The sequence below is a fragment of the Corylus avellana genome, chromosome ca6, assembly GCF_901000735.1.
Source record: "Corylus avellana chromosome ca6, CavTom2PMs-1.0".
In the NCBI taxonomy this organism is placed as follows: Eukaryota; Viridiplantae; Streptophyta; class Magnoliopsida; order Fagales; family Betulaceae; genus Corylus; species Corylus avellana.
Genome location: NC_081546.1, coordinates 16,545,795 through 16,569,067, shown reverse-complemented (window position 1 = coordinate 16,569,067; position 23,273 = coordinate 16,545,795). Strand labels below are relative to the sequence as shown.

At 36.5% G+C, this 23,273-nt stretch overlaps 1 protein-coding gene across 1 annotated transcript; it reads left to right on the top strand.

Moving 5' to 3' along the window:
* The first annotated feature begins 15,631 nt into the window (after positions 1-15,631).
* LOC132184241 (calcium sensing receptor, chloroplastic) lies at positions 15,632-20,259 on the top strand. Its single transcript, XM_059597797.1, has 6 exons — positions 15,632-15,967; positions 17,278-17,523; positions 18,777-18,969; positions 19,126-19,267; positions 19,631-19,762; positions 19,904-20,259. Exons 1-6 carry the CDS (start codon positions 15,746-15,748, stop codon positions 20,142-20,144), a joined length of 1,176 nt encoding a protein of 391 aa, XP_059453780.1. The 5' UTR covers positions 15,632-15,745; the 3' UTR covers positions 20,145-20,259.
* Positions 20,260-23,273: the final 3,014 nt, after the last annotated feature.

Sequence of the window (23,273 nt, the reverse complement as noted above, 5' to 3'; positions counted from 1 at the left end):
AAAAATTGAAAAACCTCTGATTTCTCTCCCTGATTTAAAGAAATCTCCTAGTTTAAAAACCACTTCTCAGAAGAACACTGAGAAAGTGAACAAATTGCTTGCAGAACTGACTGAGTTAAAGACGACTCGAGCCAGTACCTCTGGTCAGAATTTTACCATGGAAAAAGCTTTTTCATTTGATTCTGAATCCTCTGCTGATTCCACTGATTCTGACATCAAAGTTCTTGAACAAAACTTTGGCAAGATTGAAATGGAGCCAAAACTCCAAAGGATCTTTGACGGATCTAGAACTTTCAATCAGACAAAGAATTTTTATCCAAAACCTACCCCTCCTGATTTACAATTTGAGGAAAGGTTTTTGCAAACTCAATTTTTTGTTTCTGCTGATAAGCTGTATGAATGGAACATTGATGGCTTGTCTGAGCAAGAACTGCTCGATCGTGGATCTCTCTCTCCTTCTGCTTCTGATTTTGTTGCTCCTATTCCCTCTAGTTTTCCTCATCAGTGTAATGTTATCACTACTCATATCAGAGATTTCTTCTCTGTCATTGATTGGTCTGCTTTAAACAAAGATTTTTCTTCAAAAGAAAATCGTGAGTTGCGGCATGCTTACCGTGCCAAATATTCTCAAAAGGAACGAGATCGTATCAAGGTCAAATGGGCCGAGACTATGATCGAGTCCCAGGCTCACTTTTTGTTTTTTGATTTTCTTCAAAAACATTTTCCGGACGAAAATGATTTGAATGTTGGCACGGTATAAGAAGATTTCCCACTTATGACAACAGAGCCATAAGAGTTGTCGATCTCTTTGCTGCCTTGATTATACATCTTCTTTCTTTCTCCCCCCCTGAGTGCATAGTCTTTCTCTTCTCCTTTTTATTTACCCCCTGTTAAACCTTCTCTGTGTCGAGATCCTAGTTTGCTTTAGGCTCCTCCACCCCGTCGGTACAGTTTCAAGTGACCACCCTGTCACCTCAGTTTGCGAACCTGTAAGTCCCGTTGAAAGCCCAGGAGAGGCGTGTTAGGGCATTAAGTAGGTGCTGAGGGCTAGGCCAAGGGTATGCGTCACCTGTACGGCAGGCCAAGGGTATGCGTTGAGAGTAGAGCGTTCTAGGAAGAACCCTATATGCAGAGACTGTTTATACAGTGAGTGAGTACCTAGGATGAGATCCTTTAAGACTTCACCCAGTGAGTGATTTTGAGTTTAGTTTGTGTGTCATAATGTGGAGATCTAATTCTTCTGTTAGCTCTAATTCCAGTTTGCCACCGGACGTGGTTAACTATGAAAATATTTTGGTTGATGGTGATAATGATTTCAGTAAGTGGAACATTCCCAAGCTGGACGCTAGGGATGTCTACAACACTACCTGGTTTCAGTCTTCTTTTAAAATTCAATATTCTGTCAAAACTGTTGAACAGACCTTTCCGGTCTCGGGTAATAATCAGACTATTACCTTGTTCAGCAAGCGTTTTGTTAACAATGCTCTTGCTAAAAAATACAGATTTTTGCATATTGGTTCTGTCCAAGTTGCAGTCAAGTCATTGACTCGACTCAGTATTAATGCTTCTGTTTTGCTTTATTTGCGTGATGCTCGTTTTCTTGATTTTAAAACCAGCATTATCGGCTTAATTCAGTCATCATTATTTGGTGGTCCTGTCCACTTTGATGTTTTTCCAAACATGTCTCTGAGTTTAACCGATGTTCATATTCTGAAAGTACTAACGCTGAATATACTCACATCAGGTTATAATATGGAAGAAGGTAGCCATCCTGTTGCTATCATCTACCGTATTTATTATAAGTTGATGAAAACAAATCTTGATCCAAGAGCTGTGATTAAGAATACAGGCGAATCGACTCTGTTGATTCAAAGTTCTACTCAGAATGCTCATATTAAAACCCCAAAAATGATTCGATGGGCTGAGATTGAACTCCCCAACGAATGGCTTTTGGAAGGTGTTGCAAAACCTTCTCGAGTAGTTAACGATGCCTCTAATCTTGATTACATCCAACAATACATGGATGGATCTGTTAAAATCAATTTTGCTGATTTGGGATATTCAAACAGAATTGAACGTCCCCTGTTGATTAACGAACGAAGGAATTCTTTTGCGGGTTCAACAACCTCAGAAGGACTCCGTCGTAGAGATAAAGATGTCGACGAATCCCTTAACGATTCTCCTCATCTTCATCCCACAGTTAATCCTGGTTTGAAACTCAAAGGAATTTCTACCGATTCCCAAGTTTCATCTGCTTTTTATTCTACGAAAAATCATCCCTTAACGGATGACGATCGTGGATCTCTCTCTCCTTCTGCTTCTGATTTTGTTGCTCCTATTCCCTCTAGTTTTCCTCATCAGTGTAATGTTATCACTGCTCATATCAGAGATTTCTTCTCTGTCATTGATTGATCTGCTTTAAACAAAGATTTTTCTTCAAAAGAAAATCGTGAGTTGCGGCATGCTTACCGTGCCAAATATTCTCAAAAGGAACGAGATCGTATCAAGGTCAAATGGGTCGAGACTATGATCGAGTCCCAGGCTCACATTTTGTTTTTTGATTTTCTTCAAAAACATTTTCCGGACGAAAATGATTTGAACGTTGTCAAAAAGAAGTTTGTCAAAGAGGATAAATCTGTCATCAGATCTTCCCATCCTCCTACTGAAAACACTCTTCTCGAAAGATTTTGAGTATGCTCTTCTTAATAGAATCAACTATGATTGTATTAGTACTTGTTCTGTTCTAACCAAGCATGAGGAACAAAGCAATACTAAAACATCTCCTGAAAAAACTTTGGAAAAATTTTCAAAACAAAAATCCAAAGAAGTTACAGTCTCAGATTTAAAATATGAGATTCGTAACATCAGGAAAGATATGGTCGATTTAAAAAAGAATAAGCATCTCCCTATCTCTGTTTCTGACAAAACCCATTTTGTCAATTTAATCAACAAAGTAGTTCCTCCCAAATGGCATTCTAACGTGCATATCATTGTTTCTCCTGATTTCACCCTTGATGTCATTGCTTTGATTGATTCTGGTGCTGATTTGAATTGTATCCAAGAAGGATTAATTCCCAGCAAATATTTTGACAAATCCACTGAACGATTGCATTCTGCCAGTGGAGAAAAGTTGAATATCAAGTATGAATTAAACAATGTTCATGTTTGCCAGAACAGTGTTTGTTTTCATATCCCTGCTGTTTTGGTTAAAAATGTGACTGATAAAGTCATTCTTGTTTTGCCTTTCATTGCCATGCTTTACCCCATAACAATTGATGACACAGGTGTTTCAACTGTTAAAATGGGATTTGAAGTTAAATTTCCTTTTGCTACTAAATCTGAAATTGATAACAGTTGTTTAAATTTAGTCTCTGCTAAGCATAAACAACTCAATTTCCTCAAACAAGAATTAAGGTATAAGAAGATTGCTGAACAGCTCTCGGACGAGCTTTTGCAATCAAAATTTCTGCTTTCAATACCTTGATTGTTGACTCTGTTTGTTCTGACCTTCCTAATGCTTTTTGGCATAGGAAAAAGCATATTGTTTCTTTACCTTATGTTAAAGATTTTTCTGAAAACAAAATCCCAACTAAAGCTAGGCCTATTCAAATGAATGCCGAGACTTTAGAATTTTGTCAAAAAGAAATTGCTGATTTGCTTGCTAAGGGTATTATTCGAAAGAGTAAGTCCCCTTGGTCCTGTGCTGCTTTTTATGTCATGAAAAATGCTGAGTTAGAACGAGGTGCTCCCAAGTTAGTCATTAACTACAAGCCCCTCAATGATGTGTTAGAATGGATTAGGTATCCTATCCCTAATAGGAAGGATTTGGTCAGCCGTCTGAACGACGCTGTTGTCTTCTCTAAGTTTGATTTAAAGTCTGGTTTTTGGCAAGTCCAGATTAAGGATAGTGATAGGTACAAGACGGCCTTTACTACCCCTTTTGGTCACTATGAGTGGAATGTTATGCCTTTTGGTTTGAAAAATGCCCCGAGTGAGTTCCAGAATATCATGAACGATATCTTCAACCCATTCAGTCATATCACTATTGTTTACATTGATGATGTCCTTGTTTTCTCAAAGTCCATTGATGAACACTGGAAACATTTGAAATCGTTTCTAGAAACTATTCAATATAACGGGCTTGTTGTTTCTGCCAAAAAGATCAAACTCTTCCAAGATAAAATCAGATTTCTTGGGTTTGATATTTCTAAAGGTCAAATTCGTCCTATTGACAGGGCAATTCAATTTGCTGATAAATTCCCTGATGTCATCACTGAGAAATCACAGCTTCAAAGATTTCTTGGTTCTCTGAATTATATTGCTGATTTCTACAAGGATTTGAGAAAACATTGTAAACCTTTATTTGAAAGGTTGCAAGACAATCCTCCCCCTTGGACTGATATCCATACCTCTCTTGTCAAAGATATCAAACTCCATGTCAAGACTCTCCCATGTCTAGGCATCCCTTCTGATAATTCTTTCAAGATTGTTGATACTGACGCCTCCGATATTGGCTTTGGAGGTATCCTGAAACAGGTTGTTTCATCAGAATCTAACCCAAAATCTTCTGAACAAATTGTTCGATTCCATTCTGGATCTTGGAATTCTGCGCAGATTAATTATAGTACTATTAAGAAAGAAATACTTTCTGTTGTCTTGTGCATTACCAAATTTCAGTTTGATTTGCTCAATCAAAAATTTCTTTTGCGAATCGATTGTAAATCTGCCAAGTATATTTTGAAAAAAGATGTTGAAAACATTGCATCAAAACAGATTTTTGCCAGATGGCAAGCTATTTTAAGTGTTTTTGATTTTGATATTGAATACATCAAAGGCTCCAACAATTCAATACCTGATTTTCTTACCCGTGAATTCTTGCAGTGCCACAATGGCCAGCAACAAGGGAAAGGAAAAGGTTAACTCTGTTTTAAAACCTTGTCCCTCCATCCCACTTGATCAGATTCCCCTTGATTTCCTTGGTGAACCTGTAACCCATACTTCATGTGTTTTTGGGAAATCCCCACTTATTGTCCAGTCAGATTCTTCTGCCTTTCATGGTTATATTCCTCTTGCTTCAGATTCCCAGACGGAATCCAGCTCCCAACCTGGTTCTCAGAAGGAACCAAGTTCTAATCCCATTGTCTTATCTTTCCCATGGGTTACTCTTCCATTTTCACAATATTTGTTTTCTTCTCAGGATCTCTCCAGGACTCCTGGACAGTTAGCCTTCAATTATTTCCCTGCTCATTTTCATTGGATTCCTGAGCATCCTCTGAAAGATTTATCATTTTTCACTGATATTCTAATCAAAACCAAATCCATCAAATTCAGGAATATTCCCAAGAAAGACAACCCTTTAACGGCTGTTGGGACTATTGCCTATATTGTCAAATTCATTTCTGTTGAAGAATGGGGTTCTCACCCATCTCAACTCCTTCCATCTACTAATTCCCCAGTTTGTTTCTCATATTACGACTATGTCAATGCCTGGTTTCGCTTTATGCTCTACCAGAATCTTGAGTCCAAACACTTCTGGTTCATTACTTTCATTGAAGATTTCAATTGCCTGCTTCGCCCTTGGTTCAAACATTGGTGGGATTATTTTGGCCTAACAATTGATGTTCTTCCAGATCCTCTTGTTTATGCTTTTCACCTATTCTCTTCTCATGTTGCCTGTAAAGGCTTTTTTGCCCATTACAATCCTATTTTTTCTCCCATGCTTTATTTTGCCAGAGAATTCAGAATTCCTTGGTTTCTCAAATGGAAATATGCCAGAAATCAAGAAAAAATTGAAAGACGCTGGTTTCAATGCAAAACTTGGACAATGTCTCCAAAAATTGGTCCCATTGTTAAAAAAGTTGAGCTTATGACTCGCAGATATGATGCCATAGTGCCATACTCTGCACCAACTCCTCCTCCTGTCCCCAAATATTGTTCTAAAAAGAAGCAATGGATTCAGACCTATCTTGACTCTATTGGTCCTCTTGATAATAAAGAATAATTTGGGTTTCCAAGAACTGGCCCCATAACGGCCAGAATTGTCCATCTCAACAAAGCTAGCTCCTAACGGCTGGTTTTCAGAATTTGGTTCTCTTTAATCTTAGACGGATCACTATTCACCACTATTTGGAGTTACTGTGCAAAATCACTGTTCACTTTTACTGTTCATGTCCGGACGACACGCGCAGGATTACTGATCAGATGCACTGTTCACCCACTGTTCAAGATTTGTCTGCCGACACTACAGTGCCGACAGCTACTGTTTCAGATTGATACTTTTACTGTTCAGACTGGCGCCAGACGTGCCTTTACTGTTTACTTTTTACTGTTTGCTTTTGACCGCATGAACGCGGCTCATGATTGTAATTTACTGTTTATGCTTTTGCTCAGCCTATATAACGGGCTCCCCTCCCCCATTGTAAGGCAGAGGTTATTTGAGAGGTTCCTTGAGACACTCTATCCTCCAGCCCTTCCCCTTCAGATTCTTCTTCTTCTTCTCTATCCATTACTTCAGTAAGTCCTAACGCTTACTCCTGTAAAGGTTTTTATCATATAATCTATAACGATTATCTGTTTTCTGAGTTTAAGTTTTATCAACTGCTTTTAAATTCAGTTGTTTATTTTGATTATACAATTGTCATACCGCCATCTTGGTCGGTTCTACTGCTTTGATTTACATTTGTTTATTTCCTGCATCTATTATCACCTCCCCTCATCCCCTGCATCTTTATGCATACTGCGCTTCCACCCCCTCCCCCTTTTTGGTATCAGCCCTCCCCCTTTTTGGTATCAGCCCTCCCCCTTCAGATTCGTTATATATATAATTCACTCATTAAATTTTAAATTACAATAATGTCTGAGGGTGTCTCAATCTAGTCCTAGTAAATTCTTGACTAGGTCCTAGTTAGGTCCCAATCGAGTCTCGACAGAGACCCAATAGGGTCATGAAGAGTCCCGATCGGGTAGTGGCAAGGTCCTGACGATGTCTCAGCTAACTCTGGGCGATGGCCAAACCGGTTCTCAGCATGTTTTGATTGGAACTCACGAAGGGAGGAAATAAGAAGAAAGACCCTTAGCTAGTCACCCTCTAAAAGACTAAAATTTTATTGATCTCCAAAATTGAATTGGAAAATAATACCTACCATATGCCTTTATATAAATTGAGTTTTAGTAATTTCAAGCAAAATACTTGGAGAAAAAGAAAGAAATAAAAATACAAAAGTATCTCTAAACTTAGAGACAAAGCAAAATTCTTGTAAACAAAGAAAAAAAATTATTCTATAAATAATCTTCAAATATTATGTCTGATTCTTTATATTACTGTGTTGATCGTATTCCAAAAATAATCTTCAAATATTTTGGCTGATACTTGCTATTTTTGTTCTGATTTTTTGTCAAGATATTTAAATTCCATTGATTTAGTATCTGATAACTCAACTATTGATTTTCATTCACCAATGTCTCTCGAATTGAATAGAACTCTCAACTTTAAATTCAAGTCATCACTATTAGCATCAACAAAATAGGGAATTGTCAATTGAACTGAATACCTCTCAATGTGAGGGTTGCTTGTATTATATAGGAATTGTATAGTTAATCACAAGCTATATCTCAGCGATTACAGCAATCTAGGAGAACAAATAAGGTAACTAAAATCCACCTATTAATTGCAAGATACAATAGCTATAATACAAAAACATGCCATAACTAGAGAGACTAATTATGGCTAAATATATGTGATATATATGCCGTATCTGACTGACATCCCCCCTCAAATTGATGATGGTCGATCAAGAAGCATCAATTTGCCCACAAGGAACTGATGACGCTGTCGTGTCATGGCCTTCGTGAAAACGTTAGCTATCTGGAGATTAGTGGGAACATGAGGAAGAGAGATAACACGAGTGTCAAAGGCTTCTCGAATAGAATAACAGTCTACCTCAATATGCTTCGTACGTTCATGGTAAACAGGATTAGCAGCTATTTGAATGGCACTATTATTATCAGCATGAAGGGAAGTCGAATCAGATTGAGAAAAACCAAGCTCAGCCAGAAGCCCACGAAGCCAGACAATCTCAGAACAAGTAGCAGACATTGCCCGGTATTTGGATTCAATAGATGATTTAGAAACGCGAGCTTGTTTCTTACTCTTCCAAGAAATCAAAGAATCACCAAGAAACATACATCAACCTGTGACAGCCTGCCAAGTATCAGGACATCCAGCCCAATCTGTATCACTATAAGCAACAAAGCGAAGAGGAGAGCCAGTTGGAAAGAACAACCCACGGCCAGGTGACCCCCGAAGATATCGAATGATACGGCGAACAGCAGCTAAATGAAGATGGCGTGGAGTTTGCATACACTGGCTAACCTGCTCGACAGCAAAGGAAATATCAGGCCGAGTAATAGTCAAATAGTTCAAGCTGCCTACCAACTGTCAGAACACAGTAAGATCAGAAAGAAGATCACCCTCCTCACTTCGACATTTCACATTAACCTCCATAGGAGTATTCACCGAAGAAGAATCCTGAAGACTAGACAGGCTAATCAAGTCCTGGGTATATTTGTGTTGATTCAAGAATATACCTGAAGAATCAGTGTGCACCTCCAACCCCAAAAAATATGTAAGAAGACCAAGGTCTTTCATATGAAAAGAAGCCTAAAGATTCTGCTTGAGATGGGCAATCAAACTGGAGTCAGTGCCAATAATGACAATATCATCCACATACACAAGTAAAAGAATGAGACTAGTCGGAGTCTTGCAAAGGAACAAAGAGGAGTCATATTTGCTTTAAACAAAGGAGAAGCGAAGCAGAGTAGACCTGAATTTTTCAAACCATGCCCGGGGAGCCTGTTTTAAGCCATAGAGAGATCGCTTTAACTTACACACAGCGGTAGATGGAGAAGAAAACAAACTCGGAGGAGGAGTCATGTAAATATCCTCTTTGAGATCACCATGAAGAAAAACATTTTTTACGTCCATCTGGTGAAGTGGCCATCCTTGAGAGGTGGCAATAAAAATAACTGTATGCACTGTGGTCATCTTTGCCACTGGAGCAAATGTCTCCTCATAGTCCACCCCATATTCTTGCATGTTCCCAAGAGTAACTAATCGTGCCTTATACCGATCCAGAGTCCCATCAGAGTGAAGCTTAATCGAGTAAACCTATTTACAACCCATGACTTTAACATTAGAGGGGCAAGAAACCACGTCCCATGTATGATTGTCTAGGAGAGCCCGAAGTTCCTCATCCATCCATTTCTGCCAACATTCATATTTAACAGCCTTGGAAAAAGCATGTAGGGATGGAAATAGAAGACAAAGTAGCATTAAAAGAAGTGTGGGAAAAACCATACCGATCAGAAAGACGTGATACTCGGGCAGATTGTCGAGGACTAGACTCAGGAACTGTCTCAAATGGCGGGTCAATTTGAGGAGAAGTTGTCGGAATAGTTTCAAATGAAGGGTCAATCTCGGGAAGGGGCAAAGTCGGTAGACATTGAGTATACACAATTCCAGGTTTGAACCATTCAGGCAGAGGAGGCAATTCATCAAAACAAGGTAGAATACTAATCTCAGGCAATGATGCAACATGTGTAGAAAAGAAACATTGATTCTCAAAGAAAACAACATTACCATATATACAAAATTTGTTAGAACAAGGATCATAGCAAACATAACCTTTGTGAGAAATACTATAACCCATAAAGGCACATTTAACAGACTGAGCAGAAAGGTTGTGACGTTCATGAGGAGGTAAACGAACAAAACAAACACATCCAAAAGTATGCAGATTAAGATAGCTAGGATGCTAATGCTACAAACAATAATAAGGAGAATCAAAATTCAAGATTTGAGAGGAAAGTCTATTAATTAAGTAAATTGCAGTAGATAATGCCTCAACCCAGAATTTAGAAGGAACAGAGGACTCAAGCAATAAGGTGCGAACAATGTCCAAGAGATGTCGGTTCTTTCGTTCTGCCACCCCATTTTACTGAGTATAAGAACAAGAGCATTGAGAGACAATTCCTTTGTGGTGTAAGAAATCATGAACTCGTGGGACATGTATTCTCCACCAGAATCAGACCTCAAAATCTTAATACCTGTAGAAAATTGGTTCTCAATATATGCTACAAAGGTCTGAAAAACAGACAGGACCTCAGATTTGGCCTGAAGAAAATAGACCCAAGTATACCAACTGAAATCATCTATGAATGTCACAAAATATTTATATCAAGCATGAAAAATTATAGGAGAAATGCCCCATACATCACTATGCACAATATCAAAGCATTTTGAGGCACGACTACCATGAGAAGAAAATGAAAGAGTCTTACTCTTACCAAGTTTGCATACAGAACAGTCAAATGACAAATTTTTAGAAACTCGTTCTTTACTGCCTAACAAACCAGAATTTAACATATGCGATAGAATAACAAAGTTTGGATGACCAAAAGTTTGTGCCATACTTCGTTCGAAGTGTTAACTGTCCTACAAGCCAAAGATAAACAACTAGGAATTGAAAAGTGCAGTGGAAATAGTCTGCCAACTTTAGGCCCCTTCGCGAGTGTCTTCCCGAACACCTGATTCTGCACAAGACAACCATCACGAAAAAAATGGACATCACAGTTTTTTCCAACTAACTGACCAACTGAAATAAGACTATTAGAAAGTCCAGGAGATACATAAACATCTCTGAATGAATGATTAATATCTCATACTTCATTAATAGCTAAATGACTCTCATTAGCTACTTGAATATGGGATGAACCATGATATGGACGAACAATGCAAAGGGTATCAGACGATCTGGTCATGTGATTGGATGCAACAGAATCAATAAGCCAAGACTTATATGAAATAGTACCATTACCTTGGAGTCCTAAGGCGGAAAAGGCTAACATAATCATCTGCTAGACCATTTCAGGAGTAAGAGTAGCTAATCTGGCCATAGAAGAAGAAACTGACATCACTGGAGCAGAAGTGTTCACTGCAACTTGATAGGTAGTAGCTTGACGATTCTGAGGCCGAGTGAGACATTCTTTGATAAAGTGGCCCTGTTTCTTACAGTAGTTGCAAGATTTCTTTGTACAGTTGGCGGCAATATGACCATACTCCTTGTAGCTGAAACACTGGACCTTGCACATATCCTTACCCTTCCATTTCCCATAAGCTACTAGATTCAAGTTGAAATCTTGTTGGAACGTAGCCTGTGTGAGAAGACGCCGCTCCTGACGAAGTAATTCTACAAAACAAACATACAAAGATGGAGAAGGATCCCGGTTCATTAAATTTGAGCGAGTAACCTCAAACTCAGAGAGCAATTTCATCAGGAATTGATCTCTCTTGCTCTGTTCATGAACAGCCTGAACAGCAGAGAGAGATGCAGCAGGTACCTTCGCATAAACCATATCATAAAATTCTCCACACAAATTCTGAAAACCAAAAAAATACTCTAGAATTGAGAGATTGCCTTGAGTGTAACTAGCAATCTCATATTCCAATTGAAAACGGCATGTAGTATTGTCCTGGTGATAAACCTTCAGCAAATACTCCCACATGGTCTTAGCAGTCTTATAGGGCCTCAGATTGAGCACAATAAGAGGATCAACAGAGCCTAAGATCTAGGACATCACACGTGCATCCTTGACCCTCCACTTAGCCAATTCCTTAGTCTCCGTAGGAGCTGGATCACTACCGTCAATATGGCCCCACAACTCTTTTCCCATGACAAACAATTGAAACTGGAATTCTCAAGCAAAATAATGTTTTACAGTAAAACGGACCCCAAAAGTCTCGCTAGAAGACATGATGAAATCAAAAATTAGAAAGTATAACACCTGATAAAGGAGTAACAGGCCCACCAGATCTATTGAACAGCAAGCCCAAGTCCACGCAAGTCAAACAGCACCAAACAGCAACCAGCCCAAGCCCAGCAAGTCCAAGTCGACGCAGCACCAAACAACAAGCCCAAGTCCACGCAGCCCAACCTGAAGAGCAAGTCCACGCAGCCCAAGCCCAGCAAGCCCAAAGTCCACACTCACCGCACCAAACAACACCAAATACCAAGTCCACGCAATCAGCAACCCACCCAAAAATCCCCGAACAGTAACCCAAGTCCTCCAGAAATCACTGGCAACCCCAAAGCCTCCACATGCAATAGCCCCAACTCCTCTAGAAATCGCCAGCAGCCCTAAAGGCTCCACACCAACAGCCCCAACTCCTCTAGAGATCACTGGCAGCCCCAAAGTCTCCATGCTGACAGCTCAAACTCCTCTAAAAATCACCGATAGCCATTCCAAGACTGCTCTAGCAAGGAATAGCAACCACAAGACCTACCAACAACCTCTACAGAGTCTGCCGAAAGCCACTAAGGAGAAATTTCGATAAGAATAAATTCCCTACCCTCAACAGAAACTGCTGAATAGCAGTTTAGACCCTCACTAGAATTATCTACAACTTCCCCTGAAGTTATCGATAGCCAAAGAGACCAATAGCTTAGTCCTGACCCAACTCAAAAAACTCGAATCACAACCCTAATTTAGATGATTTTGGCTCTGATACCATGTCAATTGAATTAAATACCTCTCAATGTGAGGGTTGCTCGTATTATATAGGAATTGTATAGTTAATTACAGGCTGTATCTCAGTGATTACAACAATCTAGGAGAACAAATAAGGTAATTAAAATCCACCGATTAATTACAAGATACTATAGCTATAATACAAAAACATGCCATAACTAGAGAGACTAATTATGGTTAAATATATATGATATATATGTCGTATCTGACTAACAGGAGTCAGGTGCTTTACGTTGAACACATCAAAGGTCTTCAAATGACTTAGAAGATGTAGTCCCCACAAAAGACGAAATAAAAACACAAAACAAAACAAAACACCACTGTAGACAATTTGTCAACAATGTATGAACGTTTATTATCTAGATGGGTGTGCTCTAATAGATTCATCAAGGAAGACGAGGTAGGTGGTATTTCTTATGGTAAGGATCAAATGAATGTTTGGATTGATGCATATGCCTTATCTTCATCATTGTTGACTAGCTAACAGGCTCAATTCTTTCAATAATCCCTACAATGTAGGTACTAAGCCACATATTTGTATTACATAGGCAATTAGGCGCATTTCAAACCATGTTTAATTGAACAACAAGAAAAATTCAAATAAGATCCCAATGCTTACATAAATTATACCAAGGACAATGATCCTAGTGATTCTTGACTAGGTCACGGCCAATTCCCAATCGAGTCCCGGCTAGGTCTCAACCAGGCCTCGGCAAGTCTCGACCGAGTCCTGGCAGGGTCCCGACCAGGTATCGGCGAACTTTGGGTAGTGGCCCAATCTGTTTTCAACATGTCCAGATTGGGTCTCATTGCAGTCCTAAACGGGTCCTAGTAGTGTCCAAACTAGGTCCTAGAGAAGTCCCAACGTTGTTTGGGCAATGAACCGGAGGTGGCTTAGTTGGGTCCCAGCGAGTCCTGAAGGGGTCTCAGTGGTGTCCCGGTCAGGTCCTAAAGTTGACTATTATTTTCCGTTACACCAAACACCAAAAAATACGAAAAACATTTTCCAAAATTGTTTTCAGCCCAAACAAACGAGGCCTTACAGAAAATTGCATAGGCAACTACATACCATTAAGATTTACACACGGGTTGAGTACATATTTTTCAAGTGTTTTTCTACTAAACAGGAAAATGCTCATTTATTCTAGATTAATGGGACCATACGACTCATAACAAAATTATGACTATTCTGACAGCATATGACAATAAACAAAAACTAAGATTAAATGTTGTAAAAGGAGCTCACGAAGAGAGGAAATAACAATTACTCAAGAGAAAGACCCTAGCTAGTCACCCTCTAAAAGACTAAAATTTTATTCATCTCCAAAATTGAATTGGAAAATAATACGCACAATATGCCTTTATATAAATTGAGTTTGAATACTTTTAAGCAAAATGCTTGGAGAAAAAAAGAAAGAAATAGAAATACAAAAATATCCATAAACTTTGAAACAAAGCAGAATTCTTGCAAATAAAAAAATATATTATTCTATAAATAATTTTCAAATATTATGTCTGATTCTTTTTGTTATTGTGTTGATCTTATTTCAAAAGTAATCTTCAAAAATTATGTATGATACTTGCCATTCTTGTTTTGATTTTTTTCTCAAGAGATTTCAGTACCATTAATCCAGTATCTTACAACTCAACTATTGATTTTCATGCATGCGTCTCTCCCAGACTGAAAACAACTTAACTTTAAATTCAAGTCGCCTCTTTTAGTATCAACAAAACGAGTCAAGTGCTTTTATGTTAAATACATTAGAGATCTTCAAATGAGTTAGAAGGCGTAGCCGCCACTTGACTCAAACTCCATAAACTTTGAGTCAAGTGCTTTATGTATGATTGTTGACAAATTCATACATAATTTGTCAACAATGTATGAATGTTTAGTACCCAGATATGTATACTCTAATAGATCATTAAGAAAAACAAGGGAAGTAGTAATTCTTATTGTAAGCATCAAATGAATGTTTGACAGTAAGCACCAAGTGAATCTCGGGTCAACTTGCTTTAACCCAAGGGTGATCCACGAACCAGTAAAATTTAAACTACCTTTTTTTTTTTTTTTTGACAATTTAAAAAAAAAAAAAAAAAAAAAAAGAAGCTAAAATTCATTTAAATTCAAATTCATAAAAAAGCAAAAAATCCTTTTTTAATTTAAATTCATATACATGTCAAACATGCCGTGTTTAAGTCAACCTAATACGGCATGTTTATTAAGTAGGTTCAACGAGTCAACTAAACTTAATACAAACTATTTATTAAATATGTTATATGAATCGGGTAATGTCACTCACTTGTTTTATTATTATTATTATTCTTTTGACATGTCCACACAAGAGAAGGGGGAGGGGGGACTCGAACTAGTGACCTCCGCTTCATGAGGCGTAGTTCATAGCCAATTTAGCTACACCTTGGAGTCACTCACTTATTTTAATGCGTCGTGTTAGAATTGAAGGGTTTAACCAAATTAACTATATAGGACACATTCAGGTTAACACATATGAGGTTAACCGGTGAGTCAACCTGACATACCAAATGAATTGCCAATCATAAATTGTACCCAATAGGAAATGAGATTGGGATCTAAAACAATTATCTACCCAAATTGATGAGTAATTTTACAAGTCACTTTTATGTCCATCTTGTGCTACTCTAAGAATGAGGTGGCTTTTAAAATTACAATTTGATCAAAATTCAATAATAATCAATCACAAAGCCAATGTGATTTTAGAAGTCACATCATTTTTGGAGTGAAAGAAAAGGGACATAAAAATGACTTCTAACATTACCCCAAATTGATAGTAATTTGAATAAATAATGTAAGAGATTTAATATGAGATTTATCTTTTTAGTAAGTAGTCTAGGAATCTAAAATTTATTTTAGCAAGTAAATCTTATTATACGATATTCACATCCAAATTACAAGCCAGTCGAACAGAGTAAAAGAATTATTATTATTATTATTATTATTATTGCCAACATTAGGTACATTTCGTCCATTTTTTATTTCCTGAGCAGCTACGTTTCCTCCTCTTTTTTCTCACCACACAATCCTTTCCTTTGTGATCCTTCAAGTAGAGAAACATATTCACAGGCTGACGCACGCTTTAGTATCCGACATTCCGACTCAGAGTGAGCTGTGGCACGAACGGCTATGGAGTTGACCATCCGAGCTTCAGCCACCCCCAGGCTTTCTCTTCCCACTCCTTCCTCACCATCTTCCACGCTCAGAGCCTCTTTCAGACAACAATTCAGACCCATTTCTGTATCATTACCAACATCAACCACCATATCTCTGCTGGCTCTATTTACTCCTTCCCATGAAGCGAAGGCTCTCACCCTCTCCAAGGATCAGATAGTCTCTACTCTCACTGATGTAAGTTCACATATATTTTTCTTTCTTATTCTTGCTCAGGTAGATTCAAACAAAGTTTGCATATTTGTAAAGGAATCATTGGTGAGTGTTTTGAGAGTACTTTTCTTGCTTTTGGGATCGAAACTTTAAGTAATTTTGAGGGTCAGAAGCATCAATTTTTTTTTTTATTTTTTTTTTCCTCAAATTACTAACCAGAAGACTCCTAAGTTGTTTTCTCCAAGTTCGGTCAATACCCATTTATCATGATGTTGTTTTACTAGGATTTCTCTTTGTCATGAGAGGAGATATCTAAGCAACTTGTTAATTTCAAGCAGAGGAAAATGCACCAGAAATGCTGGGCAAATGTAACAAGGCTCTTGAATTTTTGTATGAAATTCATGTAATTTCGTTGTTAAAAATGTGGTAGTGGAATTGTATGAATGAAATTGTTGATAGGAGTGACTGATTCGAGATGGTCAATCTCCAAACAAAGAAAGAAAAGTTTTGATGGGCTAAACTACTCAACAAACCTAACAATGGAAAAAGGATATATGGATAATGATGAAAGAAGGCATTGGATGTGGTAATTGTAATGGATTTGACTGCATTGAAATGGATATGGTTCCTCACCATTTTGTTCTTGATTGTGTTCTTTAATGAATTTCATTTGTTTTAGTTGCTGCTCCATGCTATCACTTTGCTGTTGCTATTGTTCTTTTTCTTTTTTTCTTCTGGCAATTCAACAAGTTCTTGGCTCTCCATCTCTACAATCTCCATAAGATTGTTCAATTGGCTCAAAATTTCGCTGGATTGAGTTGAAATCTTTTAGGAATTATCTACTAAAAGCTTCATACCTTCCTGCAATTTGGATCAGTTTTAGAGCCAACTCATCTAATACTTCTGATGTATCGAAAGGATCTGATGCCATTTGTACCAAGCCTCTTGAATTTTTGTATGAAATTGATGTAATTTCGTTGTAAAAAATTTGGTAGTGGAGTTGTGTGAATGAAATTGGTTATAAAGGTGATTGATTTGAGATAGTCAATCTCCAATGAAAGAAAGGTTTTCAAATTATTCTCCAAAGATAGCTTCGACAATATACTTCTACAGATTTATACAATTGAACTCAAATCTAACAATCTACTGAAATGGGCTTAACTACTCAACTAACTATTGAAATTGGCCTAACTACTCAACTAACAAAATGGGATACAACCGTTCAGCCCAACTACCCATATTAGACCTGTTATGCCAAATGAAGCCTTAGTAGCGTTCTTCAATTCAGTTCATACCCTGTTCTTGAAATTGATTTGAGTTTTCTCAATCAATAGGTGGAGAAAACAGTTGATAAGGTTCAGGAAGTGGGTTCGAGTTTCTTGGATACCACTCGGCATATTCTTGAAGTTGTGGGAAATGCTTTGAAGCCTGGCATCGAGGTGGCATTGCCAATTGTTAGTCAGGCAGGAGAACAGGCCTTGAAGATTGCTTCCCCGGCAGTTTCCGAGGCTTCAAAGAAGGCCCAAGAAGTAATTCAAAGCTCTGGCTTCGACACACAGCCTGTTCTCAGTGCTGCTAAGGTTTCTTCTTTTTATTCATTTCCTTCTTTTTTCTTTTTCTTTTTTTCAATATGGTGTTTAGGTTTGTTGTAATAGCTATGAATTCCAAGTACATGCACACCATGTGTTTCTATCAAAGTATGTATTGCTTGACATTGATATAAAAATGAACATAATTGTTGGAAGTGTTAGAATATGAATTAAATGATTAAATCCACAATTTTTTATCAGCTTAAACTTTAAAGATAATAGCTACTTTAATTTTTAGGGGAAACTTCACTAAGGACCCCCAAACTTCCACCCGTTTTGAAATACCCTCCTACTTCAAAATCTCTCAATTTAGTCCCCTAAATTTCAATTGCTTTCAATTTGGATCCCTCCGTCAGATTTTAAATGTCACATGACGTTTATACCCTTGACTTTTGTATAAAATTCCAACTTCTAAAACGTTTTTTTATTTTTAAAAAATAAAAATCAGGGATATTTTGGTCTTTTTTTAAATTTTTAACAGCTAAAATTAACGGAATGTCCAAATTGAGAGCAATTGCAAGTTCAAGGGACTAAATTGAGAGATTTTGAAGTTCATGAGGGGTATTTCAAAACGGGTGGAAGTTTGGGGGTCCTTAGTGAAGTTTCCCCTAATTTTTAAGAATATTTGCTCTTGTTCTTGAAATAACTAGTTTGTGCAATGAATGTTGTGGAAAATTGCTTTAGTATTTTTAGTTTAAATGAGGAATGCAGTGCTTGTAATTAAAAGTTTTACTGTGACAATCTTGGTCTTATCAGTGTTCTCAATTTTGACTTAATTGAAAATGATGGTTGTAAAGTAATTAATTGTCACGGAATTTTGCTTGTTTCTAGTGACTACTTCGTTAATGTAGTTTAACAAGTCCAAATTTCAGTAAATGATTTGGACACTGGACTAGCCCATGAATGTAGTAGCCTGGGTTCTGAAGAGGTCTTCTTGCTCTTGGAAACATTAGAATTGTTAATCCTTGCATGTTTTTATGACTTCAATAAAATGAATTCGTCTCCATTTCGTGTCGTCATTTCTGGGATTGTCCCATATTTGACAACTAATTTGTGTGTTCAAACTTTTTATATAACCGTATATAAGGCCTCCATATACCTTTTATTATTTTTATCTCAAGCAACACATTAATTTTTGTTAGATATTTTGAGATGGATGTTTGCTCTGAGCATGAGTATCTTTTGATTACATTCAGTTCCAAAATGAATTCATATTCTTAAAATGAATTATATATTGGTTGCAGACGGTCGCAGATGCAGCTCAGCAGACCACAAAGGTAATTGAAGGGGCCAAGCCTATAGCTTCATCAACTATTGAAAAAATCTCGACAACAGATCCTGTTGTGATTGTAGGAACTGCAGGAGCATTATTTCTCACATACCTCCTCCTTCCTCCCATTTGGTCTATCATCTCTTTTGGCCTTCGAGGTTATCAAGGTGAGTTAATTGACTTCTGATATTAAGTTGCTTCATTTATACCTAGATGTTTGGAAGATAGTGAATATTCCTGGTCCTGTCCTTTCAAATTTATGTCACACCAAGCTAATGCTGCGCAGTGGAGCTAAGGTTTTGATGATTCTGTTACTCTTTTAGGTGATCTTACTCCTGCGCAAACTCTTGATCTAATATCTAGTAAAAACCACTTTATGATCGATATTCGATTAGAGAAGGACAAGGACAAGGCTGGAATTCCCCGTCTTCCCTCTAGTGCTAAGAACAGGATGATTGCAATTCCGTAAGTAATCCTTCAGCTTCATTATATTTATTTTAAACTCCCCATCTTCGCTGATCAAACAATAAACAATATCTAAGCGGACTATACCTCCATTGAAACCTTGCTTCTAAGTAATTTTGTCTGACTAAACACACATGATGTTTTAGGTGGTTAAACTGAAATGTCACATCATATTTGAGTCTAAAATCAGTCTTGAAAACCCATATTAGACCTCTCCTGTAACAACTCTTCAACCAAACAAAATCCAGTAATGAAGTGTTATTAGTAAGAACATCCCTCTGGAATTTTCTGCACGCCAAAGGGTCTAGACACCTCCATCTGTCGGCTACCTTGATGTATCTAGTATTGTCTTTAACGTTTCAGTTTGGAAGAATTACCAAGCAAGTTAAGAGGCCTTGTCAGAAATGCAAAGAAAGTGGAAGCAGAAATAGCTGCTTTGAAGATTTCTTATCTCAAGAAAATCAACAAAGGCTCCAGAATTGTTATCATGGACTCGTAAGCTTTTCATCCTCATGATCTCTTATAATATTATATATAGGCTGTGTTGTGTGCCTGTGCATTCCAGATTCAGCACATGGAAATTGAGTGAAATAGACTGTTTGATTACATTGATGTTGAATTTTTGAGATAATTCAGGTACTCCGACACGGCAAAAATAGTTGCCAGAGCACTAACAAGCCTTGGCTTCAAGAACTGCTGGGTTGTAGCTGATGGGTTTTCTGGAAGCAGGGGATGGTTGCAGAGTCGGTTAGGAACAGAGACATATAAGTTCTCTTTTGCAGAGGTGCTCTCACCATCCCGGGTCATCCCTGCTGCAGTCAGACGCTTTGGCACCACCAGCTCAAGTGGCCAAAAATTACTTCCTGGGTCCGATTGACAACTCTGGGTAAAAATGCTTCTGATGTGCATATAAAAATGGTTTAGATTAGACCGCCTTGAAACAAATTTTGTGTAATTCTTTGATCAATGTCAATCAGTTGGTCCTTTTTTTTTCCTGAGTTCCTTGCCTCTATTCTAGTCTCTGTTCTAAAGAAAATTTAGAAGAGAAAGTAGTGCCATGCTGCAAGGCACGACTCATTGTTTCCAAGAGATAAGAAAAAGGGAAAAGTGAATGTACCCCTTAAAATATCATCTAATTGGTTAATGTACCGTATAAACTTTTAATTGCGATAATTACTTACCAAACTGCTAAAAATTGTCGATATCCTCCTTAATGACGAAAATACTTTTAATAAAATAAAAAAAAAAATAAATAAATAAAAAGGGAGAGAAGAAGGAGTAGAAAATTTATAAATTTGTTTTTTTTTTTTTTCCGAATTTATAAGGGTATTTTTGTCTTTTAACAAAAATTTATGGTCATTTTTGTTTTTTAGCTGGCTTTTGGGTGGGGAGGGACATTGTCGCAATTAAAAGTTTGAAAAGATACTGTCAATTTAGTAGTAATTTGAGGAGTTATATATATGAAAACTTTTCAAAAAAAAAAAAAATAGGTGACACTGAATTAGACCCCAATGCTAGCAAGCAATAATTATGCTCTTATAAAGAAATACTAAAAAAAAATTGGTTCTCAAATGAAACGGGGCATGTGTATATACGGCGAAGCTTTCTTCTGTGTCAAACTATGAAATTTTTTCTTTCATTATCAAATATTTTACATGCTTCTTTCACTTTAGAAATACATAATTCTTTCACAATTTTCATGAAAAATATTTTTCGCATGGGAGTTATAAGATTTATAACTATTGATAAATAAAACTAACAAATATTGATAACATTCAATAACATTACATATATATCATCATATAAAATTCAATTTAAATTGCAGAGTTTCTTACGTGCGGACATAAACATAAAAGTGCTCGACCTTTATTTGTAAAAGTTGGATAGAAGTACGATTTCTATTTCTAGCCATACGCGAGATATACCATCTTTAATACGGTACGAAATGAAATTGAAGTGGAAAAAAAAAAAAGTCGTTAAAACTCACAAGATAATGAGTATTTAACCCTCACAATAATACAATACAAAATAATAATAACAAAGTTATACGAGTCCAGTTAAGTATAACTCGTTTAATAATTTAGTCTAATTATGTGCTCATGATCCGCTTATTTATTAAATGTTTCAAATTTGAGTTTAGTTTATAAGATTATCAAACAATAGACTTATTCATTTACCGCCCTAATAATCTTATGTTAGTAAAAAAAAATTTGGAGAAAACTTCATTTTAGATCATTGAACTACCACACGTTTTGAAAAGACTTTCAAATTTTAAAAACACTCAATTTTACTCCCTGAACTTTTAATTTGATGCAAATTAGCCCCTCCGTTAGTTTTTAAACGTTAAAACTTAAAAGTGATAAATGATCATTATGACTTTTTTATAAAATTTTAAATAGAAAAATACATTTTACCCTACTGAAGTATCTACACATTTACGTTTTGGCGCCCAATATTTAAAAAGTGACAAAAGACTCCAACAAAAAGTTTCAGACGTTAACAAAAAAACTCATCCGTTTATTTTGGCCATCACTTTCGACGGAAACCAAGTCACGTGTATGGCATGTGACACTTTCCAACTAAAAAGTTCGAAAATGCCATCGGGGTAATGTGTAAACATAAATTACTTCGGGGTAAAGTGTAAACATAAAAAAAAATAATAATAAAAAAAAAGAGCTTATTTAAGAAATTATTATTATTATTATTATTATTATTATTATTTAAAATAAAAAAACAAACAAACTAAACTAAAACAAAAAACTCGGGTTAATTACCTTTTTAATATCAAGGTTCTCACTTTTTTTTTTTTTTTTTTTTTCACCTAAGTTACAAATCGTATCACAAATTGTAACTGAGTTATAGAAAAAGACCAACTTAGTACCTCCGTCACATTCTATTAGTCCAAACTAACGGATTGCCATGTGTCACCCCCCACATGTCCTTAACAAAAATAAAATAAATATTTAAAATAATTACAAAAATTATTATTTTTTTAATGCCACATGTCCTTACAAAAAATTAAAAATTAAAAATAATTACAAAAATAATAATAATTAAAAAAAAAAAAACAATTACAAAAGCTAAACCTAAAAAAAAAAAAAACTGAAAACAAATTATGGGGTAGTCGGGCCACCCTATTTTGGCTATTAGGGATGGTTGAGCCACCCTTAAGGATGGTTTGGGGGTGACGGAAACCACCCCTAAAGGCCAAAATGGGGTGACCTGGCCAGTGGCTACCCCATAATTTTCAATTTTGTTTTTAGGGTTCGTCTTTTTTTAATTATTTTTATTTTTTTAGGACATGTTGCATTTTTTTGGGATGACACGTGCCAGTCTGTTAGTTTGAGCTAACATAATGTGACAAAAGTACTAAGTAAATCTTGTCCCATATGTTATGTACCATATGTTATACGATTTGTAATCTAGGTGAGAAAAAAAAAAGTGAGAACCTTGATACTAAAAAAGTAATTAACCTAAGTTTTTTGTTTTAGTTTTTTTATTTTTTATGTTTACACTTTATCCCCTGAAGTAATTTATATTTACACTTTACCCCTGAAGTAATTTATGTATACAATTTATCCCTGAGAGCATTTTTGAATTTTTTGGTTGAAATGTACATGACTTGGTCTTCATCCAAAGTGACGGCCAAAATAAACAGATGAGTTTTTTTGTTAACGTCTGAATCTTTGTGAGGGTCTTTTGTCACTTTTTAAACATTGAGTGCTAATACACAAATGCGTGGATTCTTGAAGGGATAAAGTGTATTGTCCCAATTCTAAATTTACACTTAATTTTAAATTTAAAAAAAATTAAAGTTGTTATAAAAAAAAAAAAATCACAAAGGTGAATTTTTTTTTTTTAATTAAAAAAAAACGAAAATCGAAGAATAATTCGGTCTTTTTAAGAGCTTCCTTTAAGATTGAATTACAAAAATTGCCACAGAGGATAAATTACACCAAATTAAAAGTTTAAAAAGGTAAAACTGAGTGTCTTTGAAATTTAAGTA